This window comes from Hermetia illucens, chromosome 4 (genome assembly GCF_905115235.1).
Source record: "Hermetia illucens chromosome 4, iHerIll2.2.curated.20191125, whole genome shotgun sequence".
In the NCBI taxonomy this organism is placed as follows: domain Eukaryota; kingdom Metazoa; phylum Arthropoda; class Insecta; order Diptera; family Stratiomyidae; genus Hermetia; species Hermetia illucens.
This window is the reverse complement of record NC_051852.1, coordinates 148030578-148045126: the sequence shown is the minus strand read 5'-3', so window position 1 is coordinate 148045126 and position 14549 is coordinate 148030578. Positions and strand designations below refer to the sequence as shown.

Sequence of the window (14549 nt, the reverse complement as noted above, 5' to 3'; positions counted from 1 at the left end):
TGTAACGGACAGGAAGCAAACGTCAGTAAAGGTTAGGATTGGCGAACACATCATATATTCGCAACTAACCCGTAAATGCCTAGTAGTTATGATTGACCAAAACAACAAAGGTTTCCGGAGTTGCTAGATTGCTGGCAAAAATGTTACTGGAAGCAAAGGCAAAGCCGTCGGCCTCTTATCTCGAGAGTTTGGGCATCGGTATTAAAATGACTTGTTAGCACCAACGAAGGGAAGGGAAGTGGATCCCGAAATATCGGTATTTGCAAGACCAATAAATTGACACTAGCGAATAGGAAAAACAAGTTTTTATTATTTCAAATAAAACTAGAAGCAAAAAGTGGCCCCATACCGAACGTCGTGCGCTTACCGTACAACATCAGACAAAGCAACATGTGTGATAGCAGATATTGTCTCCGTCAACATCTTCCCGAACGAGGGTCACACCTCTATGACCCAACATATGCAATCGACTATTTCTGTACCTATCGTCAGAAATTGGCACGAAGTGAAGTTATTTGGAATAGCAAAGATGGGATAAATCACCTAAAGGACGTTAGACATACAGGATTATCCCAGATGTATCAAAATGGGTCAAACGAAGACACGATGAAGTTAGCTACGACCTAACTCAATTCCTACGCAAACACAGAGAGTACCATGCATACCTTTAGCAGTTCTGGTGTGACAACTCCTGATATTGTCCGACATGCAAGATAATTCCGGAGGACGTGAATTATGCTATTCTTAACTGCCAGAAGTTTGCCGCACACAGGACAAAGGTAGAAATTAACGCCGGGGCGCTGTTGTCCCCCGAGAATATCGTGCACTACATACTAGTCTCCGAAACACCCTGGGAGGGCAGTGATCCACAATCTGCGGAGAAAGGAAGTGCTTCAGAGGAAAGTAGTAAATAAAGACACGTGCCGTAGTTCGTAAATGATCCTGCCCCGTGACGTAATGCCGAAATGCCAATCCCGCGGGGTAAGCGAAGGAGAAGGTAGTGGTCTTAGTGAGTAAAGTCTCAGACAACTGTATGGTACGAGTCGGCGGTAGGTTTTGAACTTTCTGAACTTATGTTATCGTCATATTTTCTCAATTTCCCAAGACTCAAATAAAATACGTTACTTTATCTAAATGGAATTCGATAAAGGGTATATACAACACAGAATACATATACTGCTGCTAGGTGCATCAGTCACGCAACCGTCAAAATTATAGTTCCAGGGGAGGGAGCCAAATATTGAAAATTTCTCCATTCACTGCCTCATTACACAAAGCATAATGGAGTCACTGATATGGAATTGCAGTTTTACTTAGTCAACAACGATTGTGCCAGTGCTCTGACGAATGGAGCAACCATTTTTGGACCCAATGACGATAATAATTCATTTCACTTTTCAGCAGTTGCGTCAATGTTCCACTGGCGATATATAAGGTGTAATATTATAATAGTATCTGACTAGTTGAATCTGGTCACTTTTGTATAAACCCAGTTACCAACAAATACGCTCCATCAATAAAATAAACAAATCATTGTTAAAAAGAACTCACCTGCCGTGATAATTTTTGTTTTTGACTTCTCAGCTCAGATAATTTATCCGTGACTTCTGAATACTCAGTCATAGCCAGCTTACGTTGACTCAATGCATCCTTCAACTCGATGTCTTGCATTTTCAAACGTTCAAGAGCGTCCACTTTCTCCTTCGTTACATCCTCCTTTTCCTGTTTAAGTCCCCTCACTTGTCGTTCTAATTCCTTGATTTTCGCTTCAAACTGTTGTATTTGCTGTTGATGACCATCGATTGAATCGAGCGAGGATGGTGTCATGTGGGAGTTGTTCGTTGATGCTACTGCTATTTTGTTTTGTAACAATTCCTGACGTTCGAAACTCTTGATTTGATTCTCTAATTCACAATTCCTTTTCGTCAGGACATTGATTTCATCTTGTAGGCGTCGTGTACTATCTGGACTTAAACGTTTATCTTCTGGTCCTGATGTGATGTTGTTAGTTTTCACATCAGCCTCTTGATCGGTAATGATATCAAGAAGACGTGCAATTTTTCCTACATCCGATAGGCAACTATTTTGAGTGTAAGTGAAGCCGACAAAGGGTAGGTGAAGACCTGAGAAGGCGGGATTTGCGGTCGGTGGGACTGCGTCTGAGAGACGAATATCGTTATCGTCCACGTCGAAATTAGATGTGTCGGTTGGACTTGATACTTCGGGTATATAAGGCGCTTGACTAAGGCGTATTGTATCCCAATCGATACCTTCGAACCAAGGATGGGACTGGAATATACCAAAAAGAGATACAAATTATTTCAAGATGCAGTCAAAGATTAATGAAAACAGGCATACCTTAAAGTCCTCAATGCCATTCTGTCCAAGTCTATAATCAGGCGAACAAATCAACCTTCTCATTAGATCTTTAGCATTATCACTAACATGGAAATCTATAGCGTCATCGGGTGGAAAATCGAAACAATTTTTATGATTCATAATTTTTCCGTATGTTTCCACCAAACTCTCTGCATAAAATGGTGTTTCTCCATAGATCATTTCATACATGCATACACCCAGTGACCACCAATCGCATTCAGGTCCATATCGTCCTTGTCCATCTTCCATTGCACGCAATATTTCAGGTGAAATATAATCAGGCGTTCCCACGGCTACATTAGACTGTACCGTTCCGCCTGGACCTAGTTTCAAACAGGATCCAAAATCTGCTAATCGTATGTGGCCATTTGCATCCAGTACTAAATTATCAGGTTTTATATCACGATGAACGTATCGCAGTTCGTGTATACTATTGATGGCTAAAATCATTTCGGCTATGTAAAATTTCGCCATATCTTCGGGTAGGCGATCCTCGAATTTACTGAGCAAGGTAAGTAGATCTCCACCGCAGTAGTAATCCATAACTAAGTACTAAATTGGAAGAGAACGATTTGTTAAATTTTTCTTGCTTTTACAGGGACCGATCAGAAACTTACCAAATTTGTATCATCTTGAAATGCATAATGTAAATTTGTTATCCATCTTCTATCGCCATACACCAAAACATCACGCTCCTCTCGGAAACATGCTGTTTCAGCTCGTTTTAACATTTCCCATTTGTTGAGAATTTTCATGGCATAAATTTGATTTGTGGAGACCATTCGAACAACGCAGACTTCACCGAAGGCTCCGCGTCCGATAACTTTGAGCACTTCAAAATCATCGCGCGACAATCGCAATTGTTTGATTACTTGTATAACTGGTTTAACTGAAATTGAAGAAATAACGTTATTTATACTTCTTTACCATCATAAAATATCTAAATTCCTTGTTATATTCTCTGACGATAAATTATCACTGAAACAAATGTGCATGGAAGCTTACCTAATTCTATAAAATCGGAGACAGTCTTTTCGCGTCGTAATGATGAATTACAGCATTCGTCGTACAGCACCAGTAAACTATCGAGTAAAGCCTCGATTGATATCATTTTTCCCGGATTCGGTGGTAAATCCGTGGTGGTGGCATCACCGGATCCCAAAAATACAGTTGATGCGCCATTTTCTAAGATTAGAGATTCTAGTTGTCGGAAACGTTTCAGACCAGATACAGACGCTGAAATGGAAAGGAAAAAGGTTATGTTTAGTTAACTTTGTCTAGACTGAATTTGCAGGTTGAATTTTTGATTTTTAGGAGAATCTGAAACATTACAGAAGTTTCACAGAAGCCATGTATTGTCCCCTTGGACACCACCTTGTCGTGGTGGGGGAGCCTGTAGTAGTTTACTACTACACTAAGGGTGTCCGAAATATGAATATGGAAACGAAGGATTTAAACTCTCCAAGTGGAAGTCACAGACTTCGGAAAAACCGCCATCATAAGCAATCATGTCGCGGCCGAGGGGCGGATTTTGTAGGTCTCACCATATTCATACCCTTCTATAGATAAATCTGGAGAAGGCATGCTTTCCGACTCAGTGGCAAGCTTGCATTTAGTGCCTACGACGAAGTTATCCAGAAAGGTAACTCTCAACTTGGAAGAAACTGGAAATCCGACTACGGCCGCCCCGTCCGCGGTACTACAGCCCAAATCTACCAGCAAACGTAAGAGGAAGGTTCGGCAGAAGGGAACTTCGTCCACTAAGGAGGGGGGACTGTAGACTGAATCCTGCCTGTCAGAACCTTCTCCTTCAACCTTACCGGGAAGAGCCGAAGAAAGGGAAGCTGATGACGTGGACGCTACTGTTTTACCGCCGGTATGTGGAAGTGGATCCAAGTGGTCCGGACACCGTGAACCTGGAAAGGCCCCAAGCCAAGATGCATGTCAAATACTATTACGATAGTTATGCAATGCGTTAGCGAATGACTCAACTTTGACAAGTGTTTTAAACCATTGTTAAAGTCCGGACCTAGAGTCACTCCCTCAACCTAAAATAAAAAAGTGACTAGTTAACCCAATAGACGTCTTACTGCAAGAGAATTTGGATTTCATGGTCCTGTGAGTGAAAAGGCAGATGGCAACAGGTGCCATGAGTGAAAGGAGTTTGGAGCGCACAATGAGGGTGGCGAGAATATTTCGAACAGATTTCAACGGAAGAATTTGTTCATCTTCCACAAGCATTGCCGATATTTGGAGCAATTCCACCATAACAAAAAAATTTGGGAAAGCAACAGGACCTGACGACCTTGCATCTGAGTTCCTGAAAGTCCAACACTGTCGCTCAGTGGATTTTGCCTTGAGATTGTTAAAAAGAGTAGGACCCAATCTGAATGGCAAAAAAAAATACCAGTTCCAATATGGAAAAATGACGGTAGTTCAGTAGAAAGTTCAAATTACCATCCGATCCGCTTTCTGTCCCATACCACGAAGATTTTTAAACGCATTCTTGACAAATGTATTCGCGAAATCGTTGAAATAACCGTGAATCAAGTCAAGAACTGCGGGACAACTGACGCAATGCATGCTGCACGGTTACTCATGGAGAAACACCGTAAGAAGCATCGCCCTCTTTACATTGTATTTCTGGATCTAGAGAAAGCATTTGACCGTGTGCCACACGAACTCATCTGATATGCTTTACGGCAATACTATCGCGATTCGAAAAGTAAAGTTCGAAGTGTGGCGGGTGTATCAAAACCGCTTCGTGCCTCTGTCGGTTTTCTTCAAGGAAGCGCTTTCTACCACTTTTCTTTGTTCTTGTTATGGACACTGTCACACGGGACATCCAATGTACAGCGCCCTATACGCTACTTTATGCAGATGATGTTTTCCTGGCGTTTCATAGCAAAGATGATCTCAAGCAACTTTTCCAAAAATGGAATGATCGCCTCATGCAATACTGTCTCAGGCTGAATTTGAATAAAACTGAATCTTTAATGACTGATCATCAGGAAACTGACACTATCATTGTCAATGGCAGTGACCTGCCTAGAACTGAGCCATTTAAATATCTCGGATCAATCTTATCAGCCAATGGAGAACTGCGTTATGAAATTGCGTCACGCATTAGCGAAACCTGGATAAAGTGGCGTTCCACAACTGGCATTCTTTGTTATCGACGTATCAACGAACGTTTCAAATCTAAAATTCACGCAATGCAGTCCGCCCTATCGCCCTCTATGGTTCTGATTGTTGGCCGACTATGAAAGACAACGAATGGCGTCTTGGGTAATATAGGCAAAGATGTTGCATTGGACTAGTGGCGTAGTACGCCTTGATCACATTCGAAATGAGGATATGCGTGATCGATATGGGATTGCCCCGATTGTCGAAAAATTAAGAGAGGCGTCTTCGACAGTTTGGTCACGTTATTCCCGCTAACGAGAATTCACTTGCCAAGATTAACCTGAACATCGAAGTCGATGGAAAGCGACCAGAAGGTGGGCCAAAACAACGTTAGCTAGATGCGCTGAATGGTGATTTGAAGGCTTGGCGACTACATCCAGATCAGGCCTTTCATAAAATAAAATGGCGAAACCAATCATAGCGAGCCGACCCCGTTTGTGAACGGGACAAAGGCTAAAGAAAAAGAAGAAGCAATCGATTGCAGACTTGAAGAAGTAGTGCACAGAACTGTCCGCAGTGATGGGCGAGGAGTTAGTGTTGCTATAATTTTAAAAAAGGGGTATTAAACATATAAGAGTTATGTCATATTAAAGGGAAATTATCGAAATAGATGCTAAAGTAAACGAATCGAAGCTCCTTGGAAAAGATGTCCGAAATTCCACTGCATCAAATCAACAGGTTAGCATTAAACTTTTTAATCTAGTGAACTCAATCAACTTTTTCATACGGATACTACAGAACCCACGATCTTCTTCAAAAGAATATGCCCGTCAATTCTTGCTCTGTCATTAGTAAGGGTCTGTATAACTTTTTGGGAAAAACAGATTGAACAAAATTTCGTGACTGTCTTAATAAACCTATTGAACTCACAGGACATAACCTAAACGCACTAAAAAAGAGTGACGATATAGAGAACATTCATTCATTAAAATGATAAAGGACGCAAGCGAACAAGGCCTTTTGCTCATTAATATTGATAGCAAGCTCCGTATAATCAATTCAACTCCCATTTGTTGATTAATCAGCGTAACAAACTCCGTCGGTTTTGGCATGGCAATAGCAATTCCCATGTGAAAACCTTAGTAAATAGACACGCCTCTGGGCAGAACAGAATGATAATTGAAACAACCAGTGGGATAGCCCAAGAAAAGGCTTCGCAGAAACTGTGGAAGCTTGTCAAATGTGATTCAAAATTCTTCAATGACGATTCTTTATAGAATAGCGAAGAAAAGAAAAAATTCTGGGTTAATTTTCTCGATCAATCCACAGAAAATTTGACTTTCCCGCTGGTTTATTCGAAGGGTTCTTCTTAGGATCATTCCTAATCATCTTGATCTATCGCGGGAGATGTTTCTGTTTTTACGCCTTTACACGATCTGTCAATTATTGTCACATCTCCCCAACAAGAAGATTGAGTTAACTTTTTGAACAATATTAACATAAATGGAAAATCAAAGTCAAAACTACCAAAACGCAAACAATCTTCTTCACTCGTAAACGGGCCCAGCAATTCATTTCGAACCTGACAATGAATGAATGAATGAATTTTCCTGTACAGGGGTCGAGAAACATTAGCTTCCTGGCTATGATCCTGAACAGTAAGCCACAGACATTTAGGAATTCATACGTCCAAAGCGGCGCTTTACGATCTCCATGAAAACTGTCACGAGTGTGATATTTATATAATTATCGCGAAAATACTGTCGAGAGCAAACTATCGTCAAAGTGCATGAAATAGAAGGCAGGTATACCTGAATATACAAAACCTGTCCGTCACAATATTATGTTGAAAATCATCTTTCGAAAAAATATTTGAAAGCACTCAATAAAGTGGGACCATTTTTCAGCAATCGATAGAAGGAACCTCAGTGCATTACCCATAGAAAAAGGAAGAAATTAAAGTCTATTCATTGGTTATTTTCCAATCTGGTTAAGTTATATTAAAGTTTTTCTAAAGGAGTCAAGATATAAAGGCAAACTAGTAGGGATGGAGGGAGATATTACTTCAAATACGAAACTTAAAAAATAATTTTCATATGACAGAAAATATGTTCTACGCACTAGGAACTCATATTAAATATTCATCTTCACATCCTTCCAATGAACTGCTTATTACCTAAAAGTTGAAAAAGGCAACGCATGAATAGAAGAAATTACGACGAACTATTCGAAGTACGAAGTATTCGAAAAGTTAAGATCCGGAAATTTCTTCGAATTAAGGAACGATCCCCTTCCAGAATCCATTAAGCGCGTAGAAAAGGTGCTGAAAGAATGTAAACCTATTATCTCAAACATTGCGAAACTTAGAATGCCTAACCCGATTGGTTAGTTTCACTGAACATAACACAAAAAGGGTGAAAAATACCAAACTACTGAAGAAACTGGCACCTATATGTATGTATGACAGAAAATTACTTCGCGTCTAGGGGCCGCTTCTACAAAATAACCAAAGGGATAACCATGTAACCCACTATCACCTCTGCTAAGTGAAAAGGCCTAGGATGTAAATACGGTATGTGGACGATATACATGCCGCATATCATGGATAGATATCAAATGAAGCTATCACCACACCTGGCAGTTAGGTGTAAAATGCAAATCCATCTATGAGAAGAGGGAGAGAGCCTAAAATTGATAGACAAGGGGTTGCTTCCTCCAAACTAAAACTCTTAGGTTTAAATGCAAACATATATTTCGGGAGCGACTTACCCCCTCAGCAGTACAAAGCTAAAGCATTTAAAACTAAAAATTGAAGTTTGGAGGAAGCTACCCCTTGTCTATCAAGAAGGAGAAACTTAAGATCCGGTACGAATAATCGGCGGGAGTCGTCCGAATCCCGCAATAGGCAGCACTGCGTCGAAACCGCTAGTCGTGGAGCCGTTCGACGTCTAGGCGTCACGATTACCTGTGATGACAGCAGATTCGCGTAGGCAGCGGATGAAGTGGAGTGAGGAAAGAAACCTCTTCTTCATCCACTCCTACTACGAAATAACGGCGCAGGCGGGTACAACATTTTACCGTCCCTTGTTGCACCAGAGATTCGTCGAGCGTTTCTCGCAATTCGCGCACGTGGCTGAGAAGCGAGTCGCAGACCAGTACCGCTATATTACTTGCAGCGAATAATCAGGGAACGTGTTAAACTTGAGGTCATCACAGAAACTGTTGACCAAGAGTCGATGGGGACAGAGGCGCATTGCAGGCAACAGTTTCAGTACTTGCTGAAGTACACTTTCCCACCGTCCAGATGAAATCTCTGCTGAGGTTCAGGACGAATTCCAAAGAGCGGGTATAAAATTCTCGGAAATGGATCCTTTGCATAGAACAGATTTTATCTCGGCTGTGTATTGTCTTGCAGCTACGACTGTCAGTACAGTTAAGTCCTTGGGGTTTTAACGTAGGTACCTGTCGTGGAGACTTAATCCTACGGCCTTCTTAAGACACGGATTGATTTTGGGACCACAATCAGAGCCCCGCTGTAACAAGCAACAACGGTACCAGTGTATGCAAGTGCATGGCTTAGAATTCATACTGGTGGATGCAAGACCTACCTAAATCTCTACCGAAATAAGGAGTACGGCACTCGTGTTGAAACGCAACACCACGCCGAGGCCCGAAGGTCTCTTCTCGCTTGAGCATCACCAACAACCCCCGTGAAGCTCCCACTAGGGGGCCAACCGCAAACAACCGTACTGTACTCATATACGACAGGAATTCTCTCGAAGTATATGAGTCCAGGGGCTACCCCGGTTCCCATGGTACTAGTATACCCCTGGTAAGGTTTCGTGGCCGAAGCCACTTCAGATGAGTTCCCGTGCAGACTCGGATCTGATCGCCCTAATTTAGCCTTGGAGCATTTGCCTACTGCATCACGGTTGGCAAGCCAATGCGATACAGCGTTTCCCGGTGCCACCAAGTGGAGGTTCTCCTTGGCCACTTGGTTTTGGTTCAGCCGACAGGGTTGCCGCCAGATCCACCATCGAAAGTTCGTCTGCAACGTTGGCGGGACTCGCCAAGGCAGGACATTGCTAGACTGATTCATATCAGCACTGGCAATGCCAGCAGACGAATGAGAAGAAAAGTGCAGAGGGTTTACAGGAACTGTGTGGACACGAATTTTTCGGATGTTACCGAAAAGGAAGTCCGACGAGCCATAAACAGCTCGAAGAAATGGAGGGGCCCTCGTCCGAATCGGGTGCAGAATTTCTACCGTAAGAAATTTACCAGTATACACAGTCAGTTGGCACATAAGATCAATCAGGTCATTAGTTGGTTGGAGGAATTTCCACCCTTCCTCACTGCGGGAATTACCAACCTTGTCCCTAAAAAGGACACGGTGTAGGACCCCGCAGACACAAGTACGATGACTTGCTTACCAACCCTCTACAAATTCATAACGTTCATTATAAGTGCAAGGGTCAATGCGCACCTCGAGACGAACAACATTCAGTCCGAGGAGCAGAAGAGCTGTCGAGTCGGTTCAAGGGGTGCAAAGAGCAACTCACTATCGACTCGGTAGTTGTAGGACAAGCAACTAGAAGCTAAAGAAACCTCTTTAATTGCTATATCGATTATGCCAACGCTTTCGACAGCGTCTCGCATACCTGGCTATATTCAAATACAAAACTTAAAAAATAATTTTCATATGACAGAAAATAACTTCTACGCACTAGGAGGAGCTCCCATTAAAAATTCATCTTCACATCCTTTCGATGACGTTAATAAATTTAGTATTTCATGAAGACCTCCCCTCCCAAATTTCTTAGCCTTACGCTTGGTTTGACCTTCATTTTGGACACCACAGGCGTAAAATAAAAATCAGCATGACATGATTTTATTGGCGATATCACCACCTCCAGAAAAGCTATATATTGCGTTGATGAAAATTTCTTAGATGGTTGTCTGAAATGTCGCCACCACCTGTGAAGGTTGAGTCCTTTCGAACTATACACAACTGTCAGCAGTTGGAATTGTTTCAGAATTTCAATCCATTTGCACTGCTAACAGCTGACAAAGGGGCATGCATTATGAAGATATGCGTAGGACGGAGGACATTAGTATGAATTGTAGCAAGTGTATCTGATTTGGGTCATATGTTGATAGGAAGTGTTCTGAGTTACAGTTCTAGCAATCCTTCTGATACAAAATAGTAACGAAATGCCTGGTAGCATTACAATTAACCTGATTAAGTAATACACAGGAGCAAATCCAGGACTTAAAAGGACGCCTTTTTTTAATACTCTCTTGTCAATAATTTATTATGAGAAAATTAGATAAATTATACACAGTCAGCAGTAGTAGGTATAGCATATTAGATAAAATTCTCACTCATGCCCATGGAAATGAGTGTTCAATGCATATACATATGTAGGTATGCACATGGTACTTGCTCATAAATACGCTAAAAATAAAATACTTATCAAGAAACTTACCAGGCATATCGGCTTTTAATTTAGTTTTTATCGCGTTACTAGTTGTAGTAGTTGTAGATGTAATAGTCGTAATCGTTTGCGTTGTATCCTTCCTAATATCAGACATCATTTTCTATAGGAAGGGTAGTACGGGGTAATTTGGGTAACTTCTCGATGCAGTAAATAGAACATAATAATTGTAGTAACATTCAACTAACTGCTCTTCATACACTTATTTCTCTCTTTGATTTCTCTCTTTTTTCTGGAGATGAAAAATTCTTTTGGAAAATAGAGAACTTTTTCTCTATAGTGACGAAAAATTGTTTAGCCGTTAGTTATCCACTTCGCAACAATCTAATAGAAAAATATCCCTTCGGTTCAATAGTAGTGCATTACTTTCGTAGTTCGGTAATGTGTGGCATTATCATTTCATTTTCGTTCCAGATTGATGGAAATGCTAATGACTCGATTACCTGTAAAGAGAGGAAATTATTTGATTAAGATATTGAGCTCTTTAGTAAATTTGAATAAATAGAACAACGGCAACTATTATAATGCAGAAAATTAAGAATGCAATCCGGCTTTAATCATTAAACAACGCTGGCTAAACGGTGTCTGTTAAGAACAGAAAAGTGATCCCAGATCATCCAGGCCGTGAAATCAAGCAATGCGTTTGCCATTTTAGTGAAACGGATCCAAAAATCCAGATAAAGTATAAACTTGCACACTTACTACTTCGTATGTGGGGAAACAGATGGAGGACCAAAAACATCAACTGAAGAAGGAAGAGTTTCCGAAAAATCCACTCAAAATTAGAAATAACTCTATCGATGGGGCCCCTTTATGCAAATAAAGAGGGACTTAATCCATCAAATTATTGTTTCTATGATCAAGAGATGCCTGAAAGAGAAATAGATTTCCTAAAATGGCTGATAGTTTCTACTTTGACCTGAGAAGGTACTCCTCGGTTGATATTGTCTGCGTTTCTGTGCATGCATATTTTCCTTATTCGCTTATAAGCTGCCGATCCTGAACTGCGTGAAACCAAAAATACATTGCAAGCTATTGACAGTCAATTCGAATTGTAGTGAAGCCAAATGTCCGAAAAAAACGATAATAGCCCCATGTACCTGGGCCCGGATATTGCTCAATCTGCTTATAACCATGCTATCCTTCGGTGTCATGTTCACGAAGAAGGTAATAACAGACAACTACAGCATATGGAATCCGTGAAAGAGGTGGAACAATCAAGAATTGTCCGAGGAAGCTTGATAATACAGGTTGACTTTCTGATCCAAACAACGATCAAAATAAGGCAGGATATGGCTGAACAAACAAAACGGATGTACAGAGAAATATCGAAAATTCATTCCTGAGCCATCTGCTGTTCCAGCATAAGGATATCGTCTGGAAGATCGATGAAGTGCTCACCATTACTAAAGCAAAGAAGCAAAAGAGGGAGTATCTGGGCAAGTTTCTAACGCTACTTTTTGCCATAAACGATGAGATCTACAGCGAAATCGAAGAACTCCATCATGACTCAGCAGAATGCTTTGCTGAACGCCCAGATAAAGTTCTATTATTTAATAGTCTCTGATCAATTCGGAGAGTGTGGGGAAACTGAACACTGTCAACGATCAATCACTGTCAGATCAATCAACGAAATGCGTGCATGGTTTAGCGAGGTTAATTTGGAGAGTCTAAATGTCCAAGTGGTTTCCGCTCCTTCACATTACCACTGTTCAACAGGCTGCTGAGGAACAACAATATTTGGTTCCCAAAATATGGCATTAACTACGATCACGAAAGTTGTAATATTTCAAGCCCAAGGAAGTCGATCATCATGTGACCGCCTCAGCAACATCTTCTTATATCTTCAGGAAAAGTAACTAAACTATCTTAAAAAAATGCAGCGAGCTCTTCACGCCGGACAAATATTTGCTTCTAGTGAGAACATATTTTGCGTTTTGCCCTCAAGGATACGGAACATGGCGCCCATCGCGAATACGCTCTCCCCAGCTTGGGTAGATCTCAACTCCAAAAGAGAGTTTCCAACAATTAGTACTGCGAACGATGTCAAGGTTGATAAAAGCAATCTAGATAAAAAAAAAGTTATTTTTCCTTAAAAAAGGTAGTGGTTAACGAAAGGAACCTCTTTACTACCCACTCCTACTACGAAATAACAACAGCGCGAGTAGGTACAACACCTTACCGTCCCTTGTTGGACCAAAAAATCGAGTGTCAAGTGTTTCCCGCGATACGGGCATGTAATTGTGCAGTAGGTTGCAGACCAGTACCGTTTTATTACCCGTAGTGACACAATATCGGCCGTCATCAAGAAGCGTCTTGAGATCACTTGGTGGGGGGGGGGGGGGTAACTAAGAATGGACGGAGGCAAATGCGGTGGCATCAACCGGAAAAACTTTGAGTAGCGGCCGAAGCGCCATTCTTCACCGTCTGGCTGAAGTCTCCACTGAGATTCAGGACCGATTCCAAAAAGCATATATGGAATTTTCGGAAATGGATCCTCTGCATAAACCAGACATTCCTAGGCTCTATGTATCTGTATATGTACTTCTATCTTAAATCTATGATGAGATGCGACTTCCCATTCCCCCCTACATACAAAAGGGGGGTGTAAATTTTTCGCCAAATATAGTCGTGTGGGGTATTAAATGAAAGATCTCGGTTACTACTTTCCGAAGCCAGTATTAGTGTTGACATTTGTTGGAAAGGTGGGGGTGGGGGGGTTGAAAGTGATCATTTCTTTCAAAGAACCATTCTCAGAAACTATCCAACTGAAAAATCTGAAAAAAATCAAGAGGGTGCCTAGGAAATACCTTCCATACCGATATCTATTCATATAAGGTTAATAATAGTAGTATAGTAATATTACTATAATTTTTGGTAATTAACTGAAAACCCCCCTTAAGTTCATCCCAGAATCATGAAATTGCAGCAATATAAGCAATAACATAGGGCATGATCCTACCGAGTTTAGTGGACTATTCCTAACCAAGTTCTAATAGGTCCAAGTTGTCGCATACACAAAACCTTTCATACCTGAAATGTCCAGTATCCGGTTTCCCGACTTTTATTTTTTCGCTATCAAAAGGCACAGACAGATAACTTTGTGGTTTAGTACTGTTTCTGTTTCTGGTATGCTTCTCTGCTTCTCTGATCTACAGGATGGCAAATTTCTGTTTGCTATGATGTCTATGCAATGAGAATCACAATTTTTATGATGGAATCACGTGTTTAAATAAAATTTTGCTTTTATTGAAGAAATCCACTAAAACGCTGCTAATGAATCGAAGTAATGTTTCAGAGTGGCTGCCAGTTGCTGTGAGCTGATCTGAAAGACGGTCGTCCTCCCACTTTCCACTACTGTCCACCTGGTGCTAACTTCTAACGCGCACGCTAGCTAAATAATGTTGGCCAAATAGCTAAATATGAGCAAATATGAGGGTGGTCTGAAAAGTTTCCGACCTTAACGTGAAAATGGCACCACTCGAAAATAAAAGCGAGCGCATCTTTTGACAGATACTCACCAAAATTTCAGCCATTCTGAACGCG

General features: G+C 41.2%; 1 protein-coding gene across 3 annotated transcripts in view; it reads right to left on the bottom strand.

The window, feature by feature from the left end:
• The window catches only part of LOC119654369 (serine/threonine-protein kinase Genghis Khan), a 317948-nt gene that overhangs the window by 56694 nt on the left and 246705 nt on the right, over positions 1 to 14549 (bottom strand). For all 3 annotated transcript variants that reach the window (XM_038059717.1, XM_038059716.1, XM_038059715.1), the window contains exons 4-8: positions 10995 to 11446; positions 3385 to 3615; positions 2997 to 3268; positions 2359 to 2931; positions 1552 to 2289 (exon numbers count right to left, since the gene is read on the bottom strand). In XM_038059717.1, coding sequence (XP_037915645.1) covers positions 1552 to 2289; positions 2359 to 2931; positions 2997 to 3268; positions 3385 to 3615; positions 10995 to 11103 — 1923 coding nt within the window. In that variant the 5' untranslated portion in view covers positions 11104 to 11446. The remainder of the gene's footprint in view (positions 1 to 1551; positions 2290 to 2358; positions 2932 to 2996; positions 3269 to 3384; positions 3616 to 10994; positions 11447 to 14549) is intronic.